This window comes from Beta vulgaris, chromosome 9 (genome assembly GCF_026745355.1).
Source record: "Beta vulgaris subsp. vulgaris cultivar EL10 chromosome 9, EL10.2, whole genome shotgun sequence".
Taxonomy (NCBI): domain Eukaryota; kingdom Viridiplantae; phylum Streptophyta; class Magnoliopsida; order Caryophyllales; family Amaranthaceae; genus Beta; species Beta vulgaris.
In genome coordinates, this window is record NC_079210.1 from 10,944,897 (window position 1) to 10,963,627 (window position 18,731).

Below are 18,731 nucleotides of genomic sequence, written 5' to 3' on the forward strand. Positions count from 1 at the left end.
GGGCAGGCAAACATTTTTTTGTAAAGTATAGAAGTCAAACACTTTTTGTTTAGTATAGAGGTTGTATGGCCCTATTTTGTAAAGTTATGACCTTTTTTTGTAAAGTACATAGGTCAATGCATTTCACATCATTTGGTTTCCACAAGTAATGCATGTAAGGAACATGTTTGAAGAAAATGAAAGGCTTGGTTCTTTCCCTCAGGTTGTCCCCAATCACCAATATGCACATAACCATATTTAACCTCCTAACAGCCACATCCAACATGCAAAATAAGTCAATACATTGGTGGCATAAGTGGGGGAAAGCCAATACATGGACAATAAATGTGAAACTTAAACTTGACCTCATTCATCATTGAGGATAATTCATCATCCTCTCATGCAAATTTGAATTATTCCACATTGTTTCACACAAGTCCAGTAGGCACAACACAACACACAATTGCCTCATCAATGCAAAGACAAATTAAAATGCTAGGGGCACATTGAGAGGAAAAAAGGTTGAAAGCATTTATGGTGTAAAAAGATCATCATCATAGGGAAATCACAACCACAACAACACCATTTTGCAAACACAGTACCAAACACACACGAAATCACAACCACATCAACACCATTATGAAAAATCAGTCCATAAACCCCAAGATCAGTCCATCACTACCACAAGATAACTCCATCACAACCACAGCAACTCCAACACATTGAGAGGAAAAAAGGTTGAAAGCATTTATGGTGTAAAAAGATCATCATCATAGGGAAATCACAACCACAACACACCATCATACAAACACAGTACCAAACACACACTGAAATCAGTCCATAAACCCCAAGATCACTCCATCACAACCACAACAACTACATCAAAAACACAGTACCAACACACACCAAAATCAGTCCATAAACCAAGATAACTCCATCACAACCACAGCAACTACATCATACAAATACAGTACCAAACAACACCAAAACACACTGAAAACAGTAAATAAACCCCAAGATAACTCCATCAAACCACAGCAACTACATCATACAAACAAGTACCAAACAACCAAAATCAGTCCATAAACCCAAGATAACTCCATCACAACCACAGCAACTACATCATACAAATACAGTACCAAACACACAAACACACACTGAAATCAGTAAATAAACCCCAAGATCACTCCATCACAACCACAGCAACTACATCATACAAACACGTACCAAACCACAACCAATTACAAAAACTGAAATCAGTCCATAAACCCCAAGATCACTCCATCACAACCACAGCAACTACATCATACAAACACAGTACCAAACCACACCAATTACACAAACTGAAATCACTCCATAAACCCAAGATCACTCCATCACACGCAACTAATCATCAACAAACACAGTACCAAACACACACCAAAATTAGTCCATAAACCCCAAGATTACTCCATCACAACCACAACAACTACATCATACAAACACAGTACCAAACACACACCAAAACACACTGAATTCACAACCACATCAAAATCATCATGCAAAATCAGATCCACCACACACTAAAATCAGTACCAAACAAATATCACAAGCAACATTACAAAATTGCAATTTAAGAGATAAAAAATATCATAAAGAAAGCGCACAAGTACTAATAAAGCATGAAACCAACAAATATCAGAGCCAACATTACAAATCATTCAACCACCACATAAATTCATGAAAAAAAAAATTTAAGAGATAAAGTAAGAAACGCTTCACCAATTCAGAGCAAGACATGATTTGTCAATTTTTTTTTAATTTCCCAGCATTTTTAGGGCTTTCGGCAACATAGGTTGAAGTTTGAATTTTGGGGATCTCATCTGCAGACTTTTGAGGCGAAGATTCAGGGACTCGTCAAATTGCAATTTTCTTTACCCAAGCACGCAGATCTCGAATCCACCGTAGCTTCCACCACAATATCTTCTTTTTTCGGCAACACCAATTTGGATGTTGGTGTTTCAGAACCCCTACGCACGTAAGGGAGCTCAGTAGACGTGTAAGATGAACCGTGGTTGGCACGATCTATCAATCGCATCAGCCTCGATTCCTCCGAAGAATCCATATCATCACAGCCAAACAAGTAATCCGCGGTAATCCACGAAGAAGACATATTAAAGCAGCAAGTAGAAGCGACAGAAATTTAAGAGAGATCAGTTTTCAAGAGAGAGAGAGATGAATCAGAGATAAGAGTTAGGGTTTTTGAGTGACAGAGGAGAAGTTCAAGATTTAGGTTCTTGAATGAGAGAGAGATGAGTGAGAGGCTGGAATGAATTGTGTAGAATGATCGAGAAAATGGTAGGTGGGGAATGATTCCAAGAATAAAAAAAAGGAGGGAACCCTAATGTAATTAATGATTGTTAGGTTAGTAGTTAGAATAATTAATAAGGTAGGTGAGTTAATTGTAATGGCAATATTGTAATAATTGTTTTTTTTTTTCCATTTGTGGAAGTGTGTCACTTATTATGACTATTCCTTAATAGGAAAGTGACTCACTTAAAAAGAAACGGAGGAAGTATATGTATGTATATAGACATTTTGGTTTATATATATATATATATATATATATATATATATATATATATATATATATTAGGAATGAGATCTCGTGAAAACTATCTTTAGGCTGAAAACTGAAAACAGGGTAACTTTTAACCCTTTAGGGTAACTTTTTAAACATAGTAATTTTGCCAGTTTTGGGGTAACTTTATTATATTGGGTTGGATATATTTGAAGGATAATTTATTTATTATAAGACTAAATATTACCACTTTTGGATAATTTTTACCGTTTTTAGGCTAACTTTTAGCAATTTTAGGGTAATTTCATAATATTTCAAGGGTAACTTTATGCACTTTTAGAGTAACTTTATATTGCGTGTTTATGAAATCTTATGTTACATTACTTGGATGTTGTTGCTTTTCTGATGTAAAACTCATAATTTTAATTTTCCTAATCTTTCGTTTCATGTGGTATTGTCTACTTTTTACTTTTGGTGTTCTCTCTGTTATTTTTATCTTGTTCATTATGGTGTGCATACTCTGTTTTTATTAGTTTCCAAAAATTGTTATTAGTTGCTGTATTAAAGCTCTTTGTTCCCCCTCTCACTAACATATATTTGGCGAAATTCATACAACCTATTAGCTCAATTGGCAAAACATTGTGTAAGACACAACGATGTAGGTTCGAATCCTTCATAGGTTTAACTAAATCAAAGTTAAAAATAAGTTACCCTTAAAATCTAAAAAGTTGTCCTAAAAATGGTAAAGTTACCCTAAAAGTGTAATAGTTACTCTTATAATAAATAAAGTTACCCTTGAAATATATAGAACTACAAATATAATAAAGTTACCCTAAAACTGACAAAAGTTACCCTAAAGTGTTAAAAGTTACCCAAAGCTTAAAAGTTACCTTGTTTTCAGTTTTCAGATTAAGAGCTGTTTTCAGCGGATCCTACCCTATATATATATATATATATATATATATATATATGTACCTTTATGGTTCACAACCTTCCATATGTGTTGAAATTCGTTCGAGAAAGAGAGTGCAGGCATGCATGATGCAGGTCTGCACTTTATTTTGACAATTTTTTTTTGGAAAATCTAATGCGATTTTAAGCTAAAACCGCATTAGTTAATGCGATTAACTGATGCAGTTTTAGCTTAAAACCGCATCAGGTTCAGACCGGATCAGTAAATAATTGGGATCTGCTGCGAGTCCATCTGATGCGGACCAAAACCGCATCAGTAAGCTCGATTTTGACCGCATCAGATGGACTTTTTTCCACTAGTGAAAAGAGAGTGAGAATCTAGGCACATATCTAGGTTTACCTTTGTCTCATAAACGCCCTACTAAGAGAGAGGTGCAATTTGTAGTGAATAAGGTCCAAAGAAAACTAGCTTCATAGAAAACAAAGTTTCTTTCTAGAGCAGGAAAGCTTACTCTTATTAACTCCACCATGAGCACTATAGCTTCCTACTACATGCAAGCTACCGATCTCCCTAAGGCCATCCTTGTCGAGCTTGATAATATTTGCAATAATTTTTTATGGGGGGAGTTTGAGGGTAAAAAGAAAATGCACTTAATAGAGAATACTCATACCTTTCTTCCAAAAAGCATGGGTGGCTTAGGGATTAGAAGTCATGTTGATCTAAATATGGCCACGCTATCCAAGCTAGGATTACGGATGTGTCAAGGCCCTCAAACTCTTGCCAAAGAATGCATTACTTCGAGCTATAGTCGTGCCAATTATAATATTGCATATAGTAAAGGCTCTCAGGTTTAGAAAAACATTGGAAAAGGTGTTTCTTTGCTAAATCAAGCTACTCTATGGAAGTTAGGGGATGGGAAAAACATTGATTTCTGGTTGGATGATTGGCTGGGTATAGGTGCTTACGACCTTTAGTTTGTGGGCCCCTAAATCATGATGAGATGAACATAAAATTAGTCGAGCTTATCACAAATAACACTTGGGACCTAAGCTGCATTTCGCTCCCTCTCCCGAACTTTGTCTCCCGAACTTTGTGTGCATAAATGGGTCATTCAATGTCTACACATGGGGTTAAAATATTATCGCATCTAGTGGGCCACTTTCTTTCCCTTCTTATATTTTGAAATGTGGAAAAATCGAAATGATTTTGTGTTTGATCAGACCCCTTACCCTCCAACAAACGTGACCTTATACCGAGCATGCATCCTTGTAAATGAGTTCATTGCACACCTTCCCCCCATTACCTCCCACCCACAAGTCGATGCTCATATTAGGGAAAGAGTTTTCTCAACCGTGGTTTTATATCCATGTTGGTGTGTCCTTTGTGGACATTGTAACAAAACAAGTCTTGCAGGTGTTGTGCATGAGAATCATGGCAATTGGCTTTTTGGTTTTCATTGTATTTCCTATGCCGCTAATCCTTTGTTTGCATAGTTATTGGCTATTCGCCAACCGCTACATGCTGCGAGTGACGCCAATATCACTCACATTGCCCTCCATTCGGATAGTAAACAGGCGGTTGATTTAATTAACTCCCATGATGAGGTTTTTGATGACTTCTATAGTGAGATTATTACGGATTGTAGGGAGTTGCAGCTTTACTTCCGGATGAGGAGGCTCATCTTCACTAAAAGAGAGGACAACAAGGTGGCCGACAAGCTTGCCCATGAGTATAGGAGTAGGTGTAATACCCTGAATGTAATTAGGCATTTTTCCAATCCCCCTAATTATTGCCAGGATATTGTAATGGATGATTATATTAGGCTTTTTACCATTACTCTTTGATCTATTTAAGTTACTTTGTTCAACAAAAAAAAAAGATTAGGTAGCTATTTTAAAATCATTGAAAACAAAAACAATGAAAACTGAAGCTATTTTAAAATAATTCAAAACAAAAGAAAATCAAAAAGAAAAAAAAGCTGAAAAAAAAAACGTTGTAGGTGAGGTTTGAACCACACATGGAGAGATGCGATGGAGTCATTAATCACTATAACAATCAGCAAACCAAGCACGCAACACTATGTTTCATAAATGTCATCCATGCAAATATATTTTATCCTCAAATAATAGCATATTAGAATTCAACAACATGGGACTTTTTTCCCTAGACCCTGGGGGAGAGTCTCTCCTGCCCAGGCCCAGGGATGGCCCTTTACATAAAGGATCCAAGCAGTTACTATAATTTACGATTAGTTTATGTAAGAATTAGACTATTCTTCTTCACATTTGACCAAGCCATTACACAAATGATTCACAAACACAAAAATTACATTGTAAATAACCTTAACCACAAGGAACTTCAATTTTTTTCAGTTCGAACAGATTAAATTTTGGTAAAAAGTTATTACACTAGATTAGTATGAGCCTTGACTAGGAGTATCAGGCTCATCGTCACATGTAGGTGTGGTGTAATAAAATGGACCTACAACATATTTGGTCATACCCCTGTATGAAACTGAAGCCTGTCTTAGCTTCACTCCTTTCTTTCCACCTGCAAAATCTGTAGCTATATTACAGCTCGGATCTGGTGATGATACCAATCTCACAAGACAATCTTTAGGACTCATTTTTTTGCCATGAACACTCTTGTCCACCATCATGTTAAACTGCCCATCATCATCCGTAGCGTCGCTTCCATAGTATGCCAATCCTTTGTGTTCATCTAAACATGTAATTGATACCCTACAACCTGTTGGATGATTTAACATCAGGAATGGAACAGGTTTTATATTGTTTAACTAGTTATTAGGCCCGGGCTATGTTACGGGTAAGAAAAAATTTCATTTATTAATATAATACTTTATAATAATAATAATGAATACAACTTAGCCTAGTGGTTAAGACTTTAGTATATGTATGGGAGGTCTTGGGATCAAACCCTATACTATGCAATATCTAGATTTTTTTATTGTACATGGATTATATGAACTAAAACTCCCTAGGGAGAGCACCATTTAGCACATTTTCTTGTTTATACACGCCTTTTAATATATTTGTATAGATTTATATACTTATTTTAAATATAGGCAAGTTACAAGATAACATAATTCTTGTAAAGGCGTATTATTGTAAATAGGGATGGTAATCCAATCCGAATCCGACCCTAGTCCGCTCCGATCCGAAGGAAAAAATCCGACTTGACTCCGACAAAAAAGTAATCCGACTCCGACTCCGTTTAAAAAATCCGACTCCGAGTCGGAGGAGGGTCGGAGTCGGATCTCATAAAATAATCCGACATCCGAATCCGACTCCGACTTTGAGTCAATCAATCCTTTTTTCTTATTTATGTAATGTATTATTTATGTATAATCTGACTTTGACTTTCAGCCAGTTGTATTATATTGGATTTTCCCACAGAAAAAATGATTAAAAAATTGGAAGAAAAATAAGTCGGATCAGGTTCGGAGTCGGATGTTCGGATTTTAAGTCGGATGTCCGGATTTTAAGTCGGGTCGGATCTCAGAGTCGGATGTTCGGATTTTAGGTCGGATTCGGATTTTCAAAGTCGGATCTCGGAGTCGGAGTCGGACTCAGATTTAAAATCCGACTTTCTGTAGGGTCGGAGTCGGATTATGCATAATCCGGTCCAAGTCCGACCCGTTGCCATTCCTAATTGTAAAGTAACGTTGATCCTCAAAATACCAAGAATAAAAACTACTTAACTCCATCTAATCATAGATGGAAAGAATAAATATAATAGTCAAAAACTTTTCTAGTGAGTATAAAATTATAAGAATCAAAATTTTCGACCAAAGTTATTTTAGTTTCAATTCAAATAAGATTGTTGGAATGAATGTTATGTAGTCACCAAACGATTATAAAGTAGTAAAAAAAAAAAGTGGTTAAAAATCAAGACATGCCTTTTATAGGTTTAGCGCCTTCAACCCATTGATTCCAGCCTTGAGAGCAGTCTTGGCACTTAACTTTGCCACTCACATGCATCACCTTTGATTCATCCAACGTCGCTTCTGTTGTTTTGAGGGTGCACCCCAACAACACCATCATACACACAATAACTACATTCATCATCTCTCTCTTTATCTCTCTTGTTGACTTAATTGAGGTGCTTAATAAATAAAACTCTCATACAAGCCAAAACTGCTGTCTAATAGCGCGCAGATTTATATTGTATGAGTGGAAGGGTACTACTACTATCTCGACGTGCTGCCAATTAACCCATCACTATCTTGAAACGTATTTTTCAACCATGGAACCGACTCTGATTAATTATTCGGCTCATATATAATTAAGATAAGCTAATATGAGACTATAAAACCAATCTACACCTTTAGATCATTATAAATGGATGTTCAAGATGATTCCCGTGTTAGTAATGACATTTTTGTAATTAATCTAAAACTTATAGAACTGGTTTTCAGAATCTGTAAAAGTAAATCAAAAATTAGTAAATGTAGATAAAATCAATTGAAAAGTAGATAAAATTGAAGGAAAGTAAAGAAATTGGGAACCAGTTTGTTAAGTTCCAAAATTACGAAAAATGTCATTAATGACACGGAAAGCATCTAGACCATTCAATTTGATGATCTAAGTGCCTAGATTGATTCTATGTTATTATATTAGTTGTGATTCTCATAGAACCAATCTAGGCGCTTAGATTGATCATAATAGATGGACGCTCAAGATGCTTCTCGTTCATTAATAACATTTTTGTAATTAATTCAAATCTTACGAAATTGGTTTCCAACTTATGTAAAAGTAAAACAAAAATTAGTAAAAGTAGATGAAATCAATAGAAGTAAATAAATTGTTGGAAAGTAAAGAAAATGAGAAACAAATTGTAGAGTTGTAGAATTACGAAAAGTGGCATTAGTGACACAAATATCATCTAGACCATTCAATTTTGATGATCTAAGAGCTCGTCTATTTGTTCTCATTTTAAACTTGGTTCTCATCGAAACTTGGTTAATATACCTCCTCTGTTTCTCAATAAGTGACGCACTTTGAGCTAATTTCTAGTAAGAAGTACACCTCACTTTGATTATAGTTTTTACTAATATAAAAGGAAATTAAGCATGTGAATATAAAATATTCTTTGATTTGTTTTAATGAATATTTTCATAATATCAAATTTTGATAAATTTTACATCATTGTATTAATATTAAATGTAATAACCTCAAATAATAGTTAAGAAAATTGTACACGAAGATTCTTTACAGAAAAATTTGACATCCTTTTTATTTAGCAAACATTAAATAATCACGTGTATATCAGCATATATAATAAAATCCATTGATCAATAATATTTGCATCTTTTTCTAACTCAATTTAATTTTATTACAATATGAGTGAAGGTATATTTGTCTTTTTACATAGTAACGTAGATACCAAACTCTTTAAGAGTTGACTTAGAGATTTATTCTGTTCTATCTTAATTAGGAAAATAATTGTTGATTGTTACAAACTAGCTAACCCTTGACAATATTGATAATTGACCATGTATCGAATAATGGATATGTACAATATAATTATTTGGACATCAACTCTTGCTTGCACCAAGTGCACAATAAATTTATTGTACTTCCTCATTTTTAGAATTAAGTGAAACACTTCTCTTAAAACACTCTCACATCATAAAAGAGGTAAGTGTTTCACTTACTTAATTCGGAACAAATGAAGTTAAACTATTTCACTTTTAGGCTATGTTATGTTCAACTTATTTTAACTTAACTCTGAAAAAATAAGATAAGATAAGATAAAATAACATAACACAACATAACATAACATAACATAACATAACATAACATAACATAACATAACATAACATAACATAACATAACATAACATAACATAACGTAAAATCAAATAAGATAAGATAAGATCATATAAGATAAGATAATTTTTCAATTAATTTTAACTTATTTAAAAAAGAATAAAATAAGATAAGATTAAAAAAAAAGTTGAATCAAATGGATGGCTTTAAAGTCAAAACAAGTTAATTTTAGAGAAAATGTAACATCTTATCTTTCTTTCTTTTTTTTGAGGGGAAAAGTAAGCCAGCTAGATTAATTAAGGGACAAATTGTTCATAAGTACATAAGGAGCCACTTTCAGAGGGACATGATTTTCCCACACTTGTTCACATATGTAACATTTTATCAAAAATGAGTCATTTCTATTTAAGTGACAAATGACCTACTTTAGTTTAGAAAATTATCATTGTCTAACAATTTATTGTGCATCTATCTCAATTTAAAATTTGTATTTTTTGTATATGGAATATTGGCAGAAAAATAACTTTGTTTTTGTTTTTGTCTTTTTGCTAACTAGACAAGGAAAATTATATTCAACCAAAACCATTTACAACCCAACCATTCCCTAAGTGGCCTTAGGTGCGCAAACTAACTAGATTGGACTCTCCATAGCGCATTTAAGATGACGTAGGAAGGTTATTAGCGGATAAGTTCGATAACGAAATTCAACAAAAGAGCCTGAAATTGTAATGCCCCGACCTCTAAACATTATTTTTAAGTTAATTAATTCATTATTGGCAGCGGAACCTAGATGGTCGGTGCGCTACTGCCGTATTTTCCGTTCGAGAAAATACAAGGCAAACATTCGTTCATGACGCTAAACATATTATAGTTATTAAAATAAGCATCTTAATTATATTAATATAAATAGTTAAGCATAGATGATTACGTAGTTATAGTTAAACTAAGTTCGTGTTCTAGTGATCATAGATTTAGATTACATAACCAATATAGTTTTCATAATGTAAAGTAGCTGGCCATCCTCACTTCTACGCCATCCCGTCATCTTCATCAGTACCTAAAACCAAAAGCAACATCGTGAGCCGAAGCTCAGTAACATACTACCCTAACAGCGTAAATTCATTTCAATTCATTTTTTTTGCAAACAGGGAGAAGAGAATATAGTAAAACCTATTTCAAATTCGTAATGAAATAATAGGAAGGTAAACAATTATAAATAGCATCTTGATACTTCATAAGTTCCCATTATCTTTTCATCTTTTAGCTTGGTAACTGGCGAGTATAGACATGTGATGACCCTCAAGGAGCCCAGCTCCCTTTTTGGGTACACCGACGATCCTCAAGGAGCCCAGCTCCCTTTTTGGAAACACCACCATGCGATGATCCTCAAGGAGCCCCGCTCCCTTTTTGGATATACCGCTCGCACCAAAATAGCATGCGGTACCCCTCAAGGAGCCCAGCTCCCTTTTCGGGTGTACGGTGGGTGCGAAGGTACGTGCACGACCATAAAGTAGATAAGCGTAACATTATACTGCCAGAACCTCTTTTACTTTTATTTATCATGTTTCGTTCGTTTAGCATTCATCGGCATAAGCCGTAGATCTTTCATCAATCATACTTGAGCATCAATAACTCATAAGATCATCATTTACGAAAATCATTCAAAGGCAATTTAATCCCACAATCCATATAAGAATCACATTGCAAAATCATTAACATAATTATAAACATCATTTCATAAACACATTTCGAAGGGGATCGTGGGTGTTAGCAATAGATGTTACCTCGGTTCCTGCGTAATAACTTGAAAGCCGGGGGAGGCTGTAATATCCTTTCCGTTTAATCTAACCATGAAATGACGCAACAAAATATAAATATTTGATTTATTTTAACAATTGTCCTTTAGCTATTATTAATCCTTTTTATTATCGAAGATTGTTGTTGTCGCTACATATATTTATTATTTAAGCTTACGTTACTTCAGTTAATAGAATTATAATTAAACTCATCATTTGTTATACTACTAGGTATCTTATTCAATTTAATAAGTAAATTAGCTTCAATAAGTTTTATAATAATTTAAGTTATCGTAGCCCAACTAATCATAAATTACTAATATTCATTTATTATTTCTAGATTACCAGAATAATTTGACAACGAGTGTTACACAACTATATTTATTTAGTTTATAGAACAATTCATCAACTCAATTATGAAATATCTATTAAACTTAACAAACTAAGTATATGAATTTTATTAATTGGTTTAATTAAAACTAAAACCACACCTTAGGCCCATATTAATGAATTACACTTGGGCTCAAACTACAAAAGAAACCAAAGTTTTAAAACAGAAAACATGAAGAGGTTTCTTCATACCTCTCCTTAGTGAGCAGACCAAGAACAGGGGAGAAAAGAAGGGAGTGGAGCGGTGCACTGGAGCTCCGGCAGCAGCGGCACGGCAGCGTGGCTGGGGCGCGGGATTCCGGCGGTTCTAGCGTGGCTCCGCCGGCGCACGAGGAGAGAGAGCGAAACACGAGAGAGAGAGATGGGGCGCGAGAGGGAGAGAGAAGAAGACGAGCGGAGGTGCAGGCGAGAGGAGAGAGAAAAGCGGCGGTGGTTAGGTGTGTAGAGGCGGCAGCAACTGAGGGAGGACGGTGGTGCTGCGGCGGGGCTGTGGTGGCTGACTTCGAAAACAGAGGAGAGAGGGAAGTGGTGTGGGGCAAAAATGACGGAAATTTTGGGGTGGTTTTGGAGGCGTTTTTCCGGCGATGGTGGGTTGATTTCCGGCGAGGTGTTTTAAGATTGTGAATGGATGATAATGGGGGAGGCAACCATGGCTATTTATAGCCATTGTTGGGGTTTAATTTGTATGAATTGGGTGGGTTTGATTGTTGAAAAATATTGAATTTTTGGATGGGATTAGATTGAATTGTGGTTTTTAATTGAAGTATAGATTGTTTGTGCATAAGAATTCATGAGAGGAGTTAAAACTCAATTGTTGGGTATTTGGGTTGGTTTGTGAAGAAAATATGACATTGGGTTGAAACGTTGCTGAAAGTATTCTATTGTTGAGTTTTATTGTGCATAATAATCCATTTTGAGTTAGATATTCATGGGTTGAATTGAAATGCCATTGTTGGGTTGTTTGTGAAGGAAAATGAAAAATGGGTTGAATGTTGATGAAAACAGTTTCTACTGTTTTCTTTTCTTTTCTTTTCTTTTTCCTTTTTCTTTTCTTTTCTCTTTTTCTTTTCCTTTTTTATTTCAAATACTAACAAAGTTGTTCCAATATTATTGGATTAGTAGTGTATCTAATTTGTTTACTACTTTGTTTCCTTACTCTAATTTATGGTTAATGTTTAATCTACCATAACTTTATTATTATTTGTAACTTTAACGACTTAATTATCATTATGTGGTTATAGAGTAACAAAATTTCAATAATAACTTATGATTAAAGGAAAATTTTAACCACTAATTATTATTATATAATTTAAGCGAGTTTAAATTTTCGGGATATTACAGAAATGATTTTTACTAATCAGGCTTCCGGAGTCCGATTGCTTATTGTGATACCTTTCTGGAAGCAAAACGGGCCAACGAGTCAAACTCACTGCTATGCTATGACCTATAGGCTTTATAGGCCATCCGAGTTCGTTTAAGGCTCGAAATCAGCATTTTAATTATTTCCGGATTTTATTTTTTCCTTAATTTCGTATTAGGGTTTTGTGTTAAGTATTTAAACGTTATTAGGTCATTATTGGGAGGCAGTTTTTGACTTTTAATAATATCACATAGTTCCTACTCTGTTCTGGTGGATTTCGGAGTTTTTACAGATTTATCGCTTGTAAATCTGTTTGTTCTTGATCGAGATAAGCGCTTGCTTTTCTCCATATTTTCCGACTGCGTCATAAGATAATCAAAAACTGTACATTACTGACAAAAACTTTATACAATATTACTACTTCAGTCTCTTATCCACTGGATATCTCTGCCAGAGATCTTCCCGGGAGTAACCAACTGAATTCTCTTCATTACCAATACCTGAACTTTCTTGAAAACATGATCAGGAAGCTAGACATCTTTATTTCATAAAGTTTTATTTCTAGTTCACCAAATGAAATAGACTAATCCATTCAGAACATCACTAATTATACTTTTTCTAACATATGATCTGCTACTATTGCTAAGAAAAAGAATCATCCTCGTGTACAAAGTTTCGGAAGAATGAATCTTGAATCATATTTTAATGTGAAAGTATTGTGTCAGACCGTCTGACACAATATATTTGGTCGAACAACCACTCCTCTCTCTCAATGATGCACTAAACATCAAACTCAAATTTTTCCGGTGGATCAACTATCTGCATGTCGAACTCCAAATACTCCTTCAAGATCCAAACATGCAGAAACGTACTGTTGGAACATTTAGAGGGTATTGGTTTGATTCTCATATGGTTTTATACTAGAAGAGGAGGAGGTCTAGTATGCAAAAGATTAGAGTACACAAGTTGCAAATCACGTTGAAAACAAGGGAAAAACAGAAGCTGGTCGCGGGTCGCGACCTGGGGGCCGTCGCGGGTCGCGACCTGGGGGCCGTCGCGGGTCGCGACCTGGGGGCCGTCGCGGGTTGCGACCTGGGCCTCGCGACTCGCGAGAATCTTCGCGAGTCGCGACCTGTCTTCTGCCTTGGAACGTGAAAAGATGCCTTGACGGTTTTCAACCGTTGTGACGTGTATGTTTACCTTTTAATGACATTTAGGGTCCTTAAATCAGTAGATTAAAGGTCTTTAATCAGTGATTAAAAGGGGAGTTATGAAAGTAACCACTCTAATCTATGAAGGGTATATTTCCTATATAACCTTTGTGATTCCTATGAGGAAAGGGTTAGGAAAAATCAGAATTTTCTATACTCTCTAATCTTCTTGCTTTGCTTAAGAGAAACCTGCAAATTCTCTTGAGTGTTCTTCACAAACACAAAACACAAGTTCTTGTTGATTCACTTAAAGATCATCTAAGTGGATTGTTCTTCTCCATTGTATCTCATTAGTTATTTCGTGTTAAACCGGTGATCCTAGAGGGGCGAAATTAAACTAATAGGAAAGCGTAGTTTCCGTGCCTTGGAGTGGATATCCGGTTCTCTCATTGATCACACCTAACAATCTATTAGTTTAATTCTTCTCTTCTTTCTTTTCGGATATGGCTCAATCACTCATGGACATGACTATGAACTTCCAAAAGTTGGATAAGTTTGAGGGGTGGGTTATCGGAGGTGGCAAAAGAAGATGCATTCTTGTTGACCCTTGAATGTGGTGTAGTTTTTCAACACCCTATGCCACCACTCCCGGAGATGGAGAAGAATGAGCTTCAAGGAAGAGGATAAAGTGGGAGAATGATGACTACATTTGTGGGTCATATTCTCAACTCTCTACCGACCTTGTTGATCTCTACCAAAATGTGGAGAGTGCAAAGGAACTTTGGGATGCTCTTGAGGCCAAGTACATTTCGGAAGATGCTTCAAGTAAGAAATTCCTTGTTAGTAATTTTAATTCTTTTAAAATGACTAATGATCGGCCTATTATGGAGCAATTCCATGAGGTTCATCATATTTTGAACCAAATAAGATCACATGGTATGGTGATGGATGAGGCAATTGCGGTTGCCTCAATCATTACAAATTACCAAATTCTTGGAAAGATACAAAACATTTTTAAAACATAAAAAGGAAGACATGTCCATGGAGCAATTAGGAACTCATCTTCGTATTGAAGAGGGGATCCGGGCTCAAGATGGGGTTAAGGATACTACTAGTATTCCTAAATCTACCGTGAATTTGGTAGAGATTGGTGGGTCTAGTAAGACCAAGAAATCCAACAACAACAACTATAACAAAACCAATATTGCAACCAAGAAGAGGAAGAACCTCACTTGTTGGATATGCAATGGTCCTCATCTTAAGAGGGATTGTCCTTCTAACAAAGAAGAAGACAAAGAAGAACACAACCTAGTGTTGTTCAAAACCAAGGTAAAATGCACATGTTAATGTAATTGAAGAAATGCATTTTGTTGCTATGATTTCTGAAATTATGTGTGTGCAGGTTGATGATTCTTGGTGGATAGATTCGGGAGCCTCTAGACATGTGTGCAATAACAAGGATTTCTTCAAGTCTTTGAAAGATTTGGATGATGGTCCAATCTTGTATATGGGGAATGATTCTACGGTAAAGGCTAAAGATAGGCCAAGTAGAATTGTTGTTAACCTCGGGAAAGACTTTAACTCTCCGGGATGTTGTTATGTACCGGAAGTTAGGAAGAATCTTGTGTCGGAGGTCTTTGAATAAGTATGGTTTTAAAGTTGTTTTTGAGTCGGATAATTTGTATTTCCAAGGGTGGTATTTTGTTGGACAAGGTTTCTTTTGTAATGGAATGTTTAAATTTAGTATTGATAATAAAATTGGTACTAGTTCTATTTACATGCTTGATGTTTCTTCTCTATGGCACAATCGTTTATGTCATGTGAATTATCGTAGATTATATGACATGTCTAAAATGGGGTTATACCTCCTTTCGATTTAAAGTTAGAGAAGTGTCACACTTGCTGCTAAATAAAATTACAAAAAATCCTTATCCTAGTGTGACTAGACAAACGGTATTGCTTGAATTGGTGCATAGTGACATGTGTGACTTTCATAGTTCACCTTCTTTGGAAATAAAAAATATATTGTAACTTTTATTGATGATTTTTCAAGGTTTTGTTACATATATTTATTATTTACTAAAGATGAAGCACTAGAAAAGTTTAAGACCTTTAAAATCGAAGTGGAACTCCAACTTAATCAAAAGATTAAAAGACTTCGAACGGATAGGGGTGGTGAATATTATAATCCAAGTTATTTTAGTTCCATTGGTGTAATTCATGAAACAACCGCCCCATACTCACCTCAAAGTAATGGTATAGCGGAAAGGAAAAATAGGGTCCTAAAAGAAATGGTTAATACTATGCTTTCTAATTCGGGTCTTAATGACGGTTTTTGGGGTGATGCAATTTTAACTGCATGTTATATTTTAAATCGAGTTCCTAATAAAAGGAATAAGACTACCCCTTATGAACTTTGGTGTAATAAAAAGCCTAATCTCAATTACCTTAAGGTATGGGGTTGTAGGGCAATTGTCAAATTGACGGAACCTAAAAGGAAAACTTTAGGTGAAAAAGGAATTGATTGCATTTTTATAGGCTATGCGGTACATAGCAAAGCCTATAGGTTTTATGTCATTGAGCCCAATGACTTTGTCTCTATTCACTCTGTGATAGAGTCAAGGGATGCAATATTTGATGAGACTAGATTCTCATCGATTCCAAGACCAAAGGACATGATACCTAGTACTAGTTCCAATGTTGTAGATGACATTTCTAATGATCATGATACTACAACACCGGAAATTAGGAAAAGTAAAGAATTAGAAAAGAGAAATCTTTTGGACCGGATTTTTAACTATATTTAGTTGAACGGTCAAGGGAGTCAATTTTGACTCAAATTTCATATTGTTACAATATGGAGGAGGATCCTAGGCCTTTGATGAGGCTATGAAGTCTCATGATTCTGCTTTCTGGAAAGAGGCAGTGAATGATGAAATGGATTCTATAATGGGTAATACACTTGGATTTTAGCTAATTTACCTCCCGGTTGCAAACCCCTAGGTTGTAAATGGATTTTTGTAAGGAAAAAGAAAATCGATGGAACCATACTAAAACATAAGGCCCGGTTAGTGGTCCAAGGTTTTAGGCAAAGATATGGTATCGATTACTTTGATACTTATGCTCCAGTAGCTAGAATAGCTACTATTAGACTATTGATAGCATTAGCTGCGATTCATGGTCTAGTAATTCACCAAATGGATGTAAAAACTGCTTTTCTTAATGGTGAATTGGAGGAGGAAGTGTACATGAATCAACCTGAAGGGTTTGTGGTTAAAGGTCAAGAAACTAAAGTTTGCAAATTAGTTAGATCTTTGTATGGTCTTAAACAAGCACCTAAGCAATGGCATCAAAAATTTGATGAAGTTGTGTTGTCTAGTGGGTTCAAAATAAATCAGTCCGATAAGTGTGTATATAGCAAATTTGATAATAACGGTAAAGGAGTTATAATTTGCTTATATGTTGATGATATGCTTATTTTTGGGACTGATTTGGAACAAGTGGAAAAGACCAAAGTCTTTCTTTCCTCTAGCTTCTCCATGAAAGATTTGGGTGAAGCGGATGTTATTCTAGGTATTAGAATAATAAGAGGGAAAGGGTCGTTTTCTTTATCACAATCTCATTATATTGAGAAAGTGGTCAAGAGGTATAATGAGTCAAATTCGACTCATTTTGCTACTCCTATGGATCCTAGTATTCACTTGGTTCCGAGTAGTGGTACTCCAATTTCACAATTGGAGTATGCAAGCTTAATTGGAAGCTTGATGTATGCTATGACTAGCACTCGGCCGGATATAGCCTTTGCTATTGGCAAGCTCAGTAGGTATACTAGTAATCCTAGTATGTTGCATTGGCAAGCATTGAGAAGAGTGTTAAGGTACTTGAATAAGACCTTGGATTATGTCATAACTTACAAAAGAGAACCTTCTATCTTAGAAGGTTACTCGGATGCTAGTTGGATTTCGAATAAGGAAGATTATTCATCCACTAGTGGTTGGGTGTTTCTTCTTGGAGGAGGTGGGCATCCAAGAAGCAAACATGTATAACGGATTCCACTATGGCATCGGAATTCATTGCTTTGGCTTCTTGTTGCCAAGAAGCGGAATGGCTAAGGAATGTGTTGAGTGAGGTGGACTTATGGGTAAACCATGTCACCTCTTGCTATCCATTGTGATAGTGCATCAACCATAGCTAAAGCATATAGTGAAGTCTACAATGGCAAGTCAAGGCACATTGGAGTTAGACATAGCTATGTGCGGGAAATGATAAGGAATAGTTGTATAACTATTAATTTTGTTCGGTCTAGTTTGAACTTGGCGGATACGTTTACAAAACCGTTGTCAAGGGAACTAGTGAACAAAATGAACAAAGGGATGGGTCTTAAGCCTATTGATCAACCTATGGTGAAGGAAAACTCTATTTGATGTCTAATACAACGTTAGATCTCAAATTCAAGGAGGATAGTACTTCTCTAAGAGGTTGGGAGCACTTGTTTAATACATCCCGAGGTTAGTGCTTGTTGCTACAATGTTAAGAGGTTGAATTTATTCTTAATAAATCTTTTATAAGTGCTCAATTGTAGGAGCATGTTCGGAAAGATTTACCTTATGAAGCTAGAAGTTTGGCCGCTTCATCAAGTCTAAGGCTTGACTTGGAATGCTTATGAATGGATATGGACACCAAGGCTTCATAGGTGTCGGAGGTTTAAGAACCTAGTTTTATGTTTGTGTGTATTAGTAACTTCAATAATTTGTAATGGTTATATGATTCAAAGCTTTGTCTATCATTATG

General features: G+C 35.5%; 1 protein-coding gene across 1 annotated transcript; it reads right to left on the reverse strand.

Moving 5' to 3' along the window:
• Positions 1–5,758: 5,758 nt before the first annotated feature.
• On the reverse strand, positions 5,759–9,251 carry LOC104903220 (pistil-specific extensin-like protein). The gene is made up of 2 exons (XM_010691217.4): positions 7,372–9,251; positions 5,759–6,200 (listed from the first exon to the last, which is right to left on the reverse strand). Exons 1-2 carry the CDS (start codon positions 7,538–7,540, stop codon positions 5,866–5,868), a joined length of 504 nt encoding a protein of 167 aa, XP_010689519.2. The 5' UTR covers positions 7,541–9,251; the 3' UTR covers positions 5,759–5,865.
• Positions 9,252–18,731: the final 9,480 nt, after the last annotated feature.

Coding starts and splice junctions, on each gene's coding strand:
- LOC104903220 (XM_010691217.4), bottom strand. CDS start 7,540: ATGATGAATGTAGTTATTGTGTGTATGATGGTGTTGTTGGGGTGCACC. Junction 6,201..7,371: donor AGGCGCTAAACCTATAAAAG/GCATGTCTTGAT, acceptor ATCATCCAACAG/GTTGTAGGGTATCAATTACA.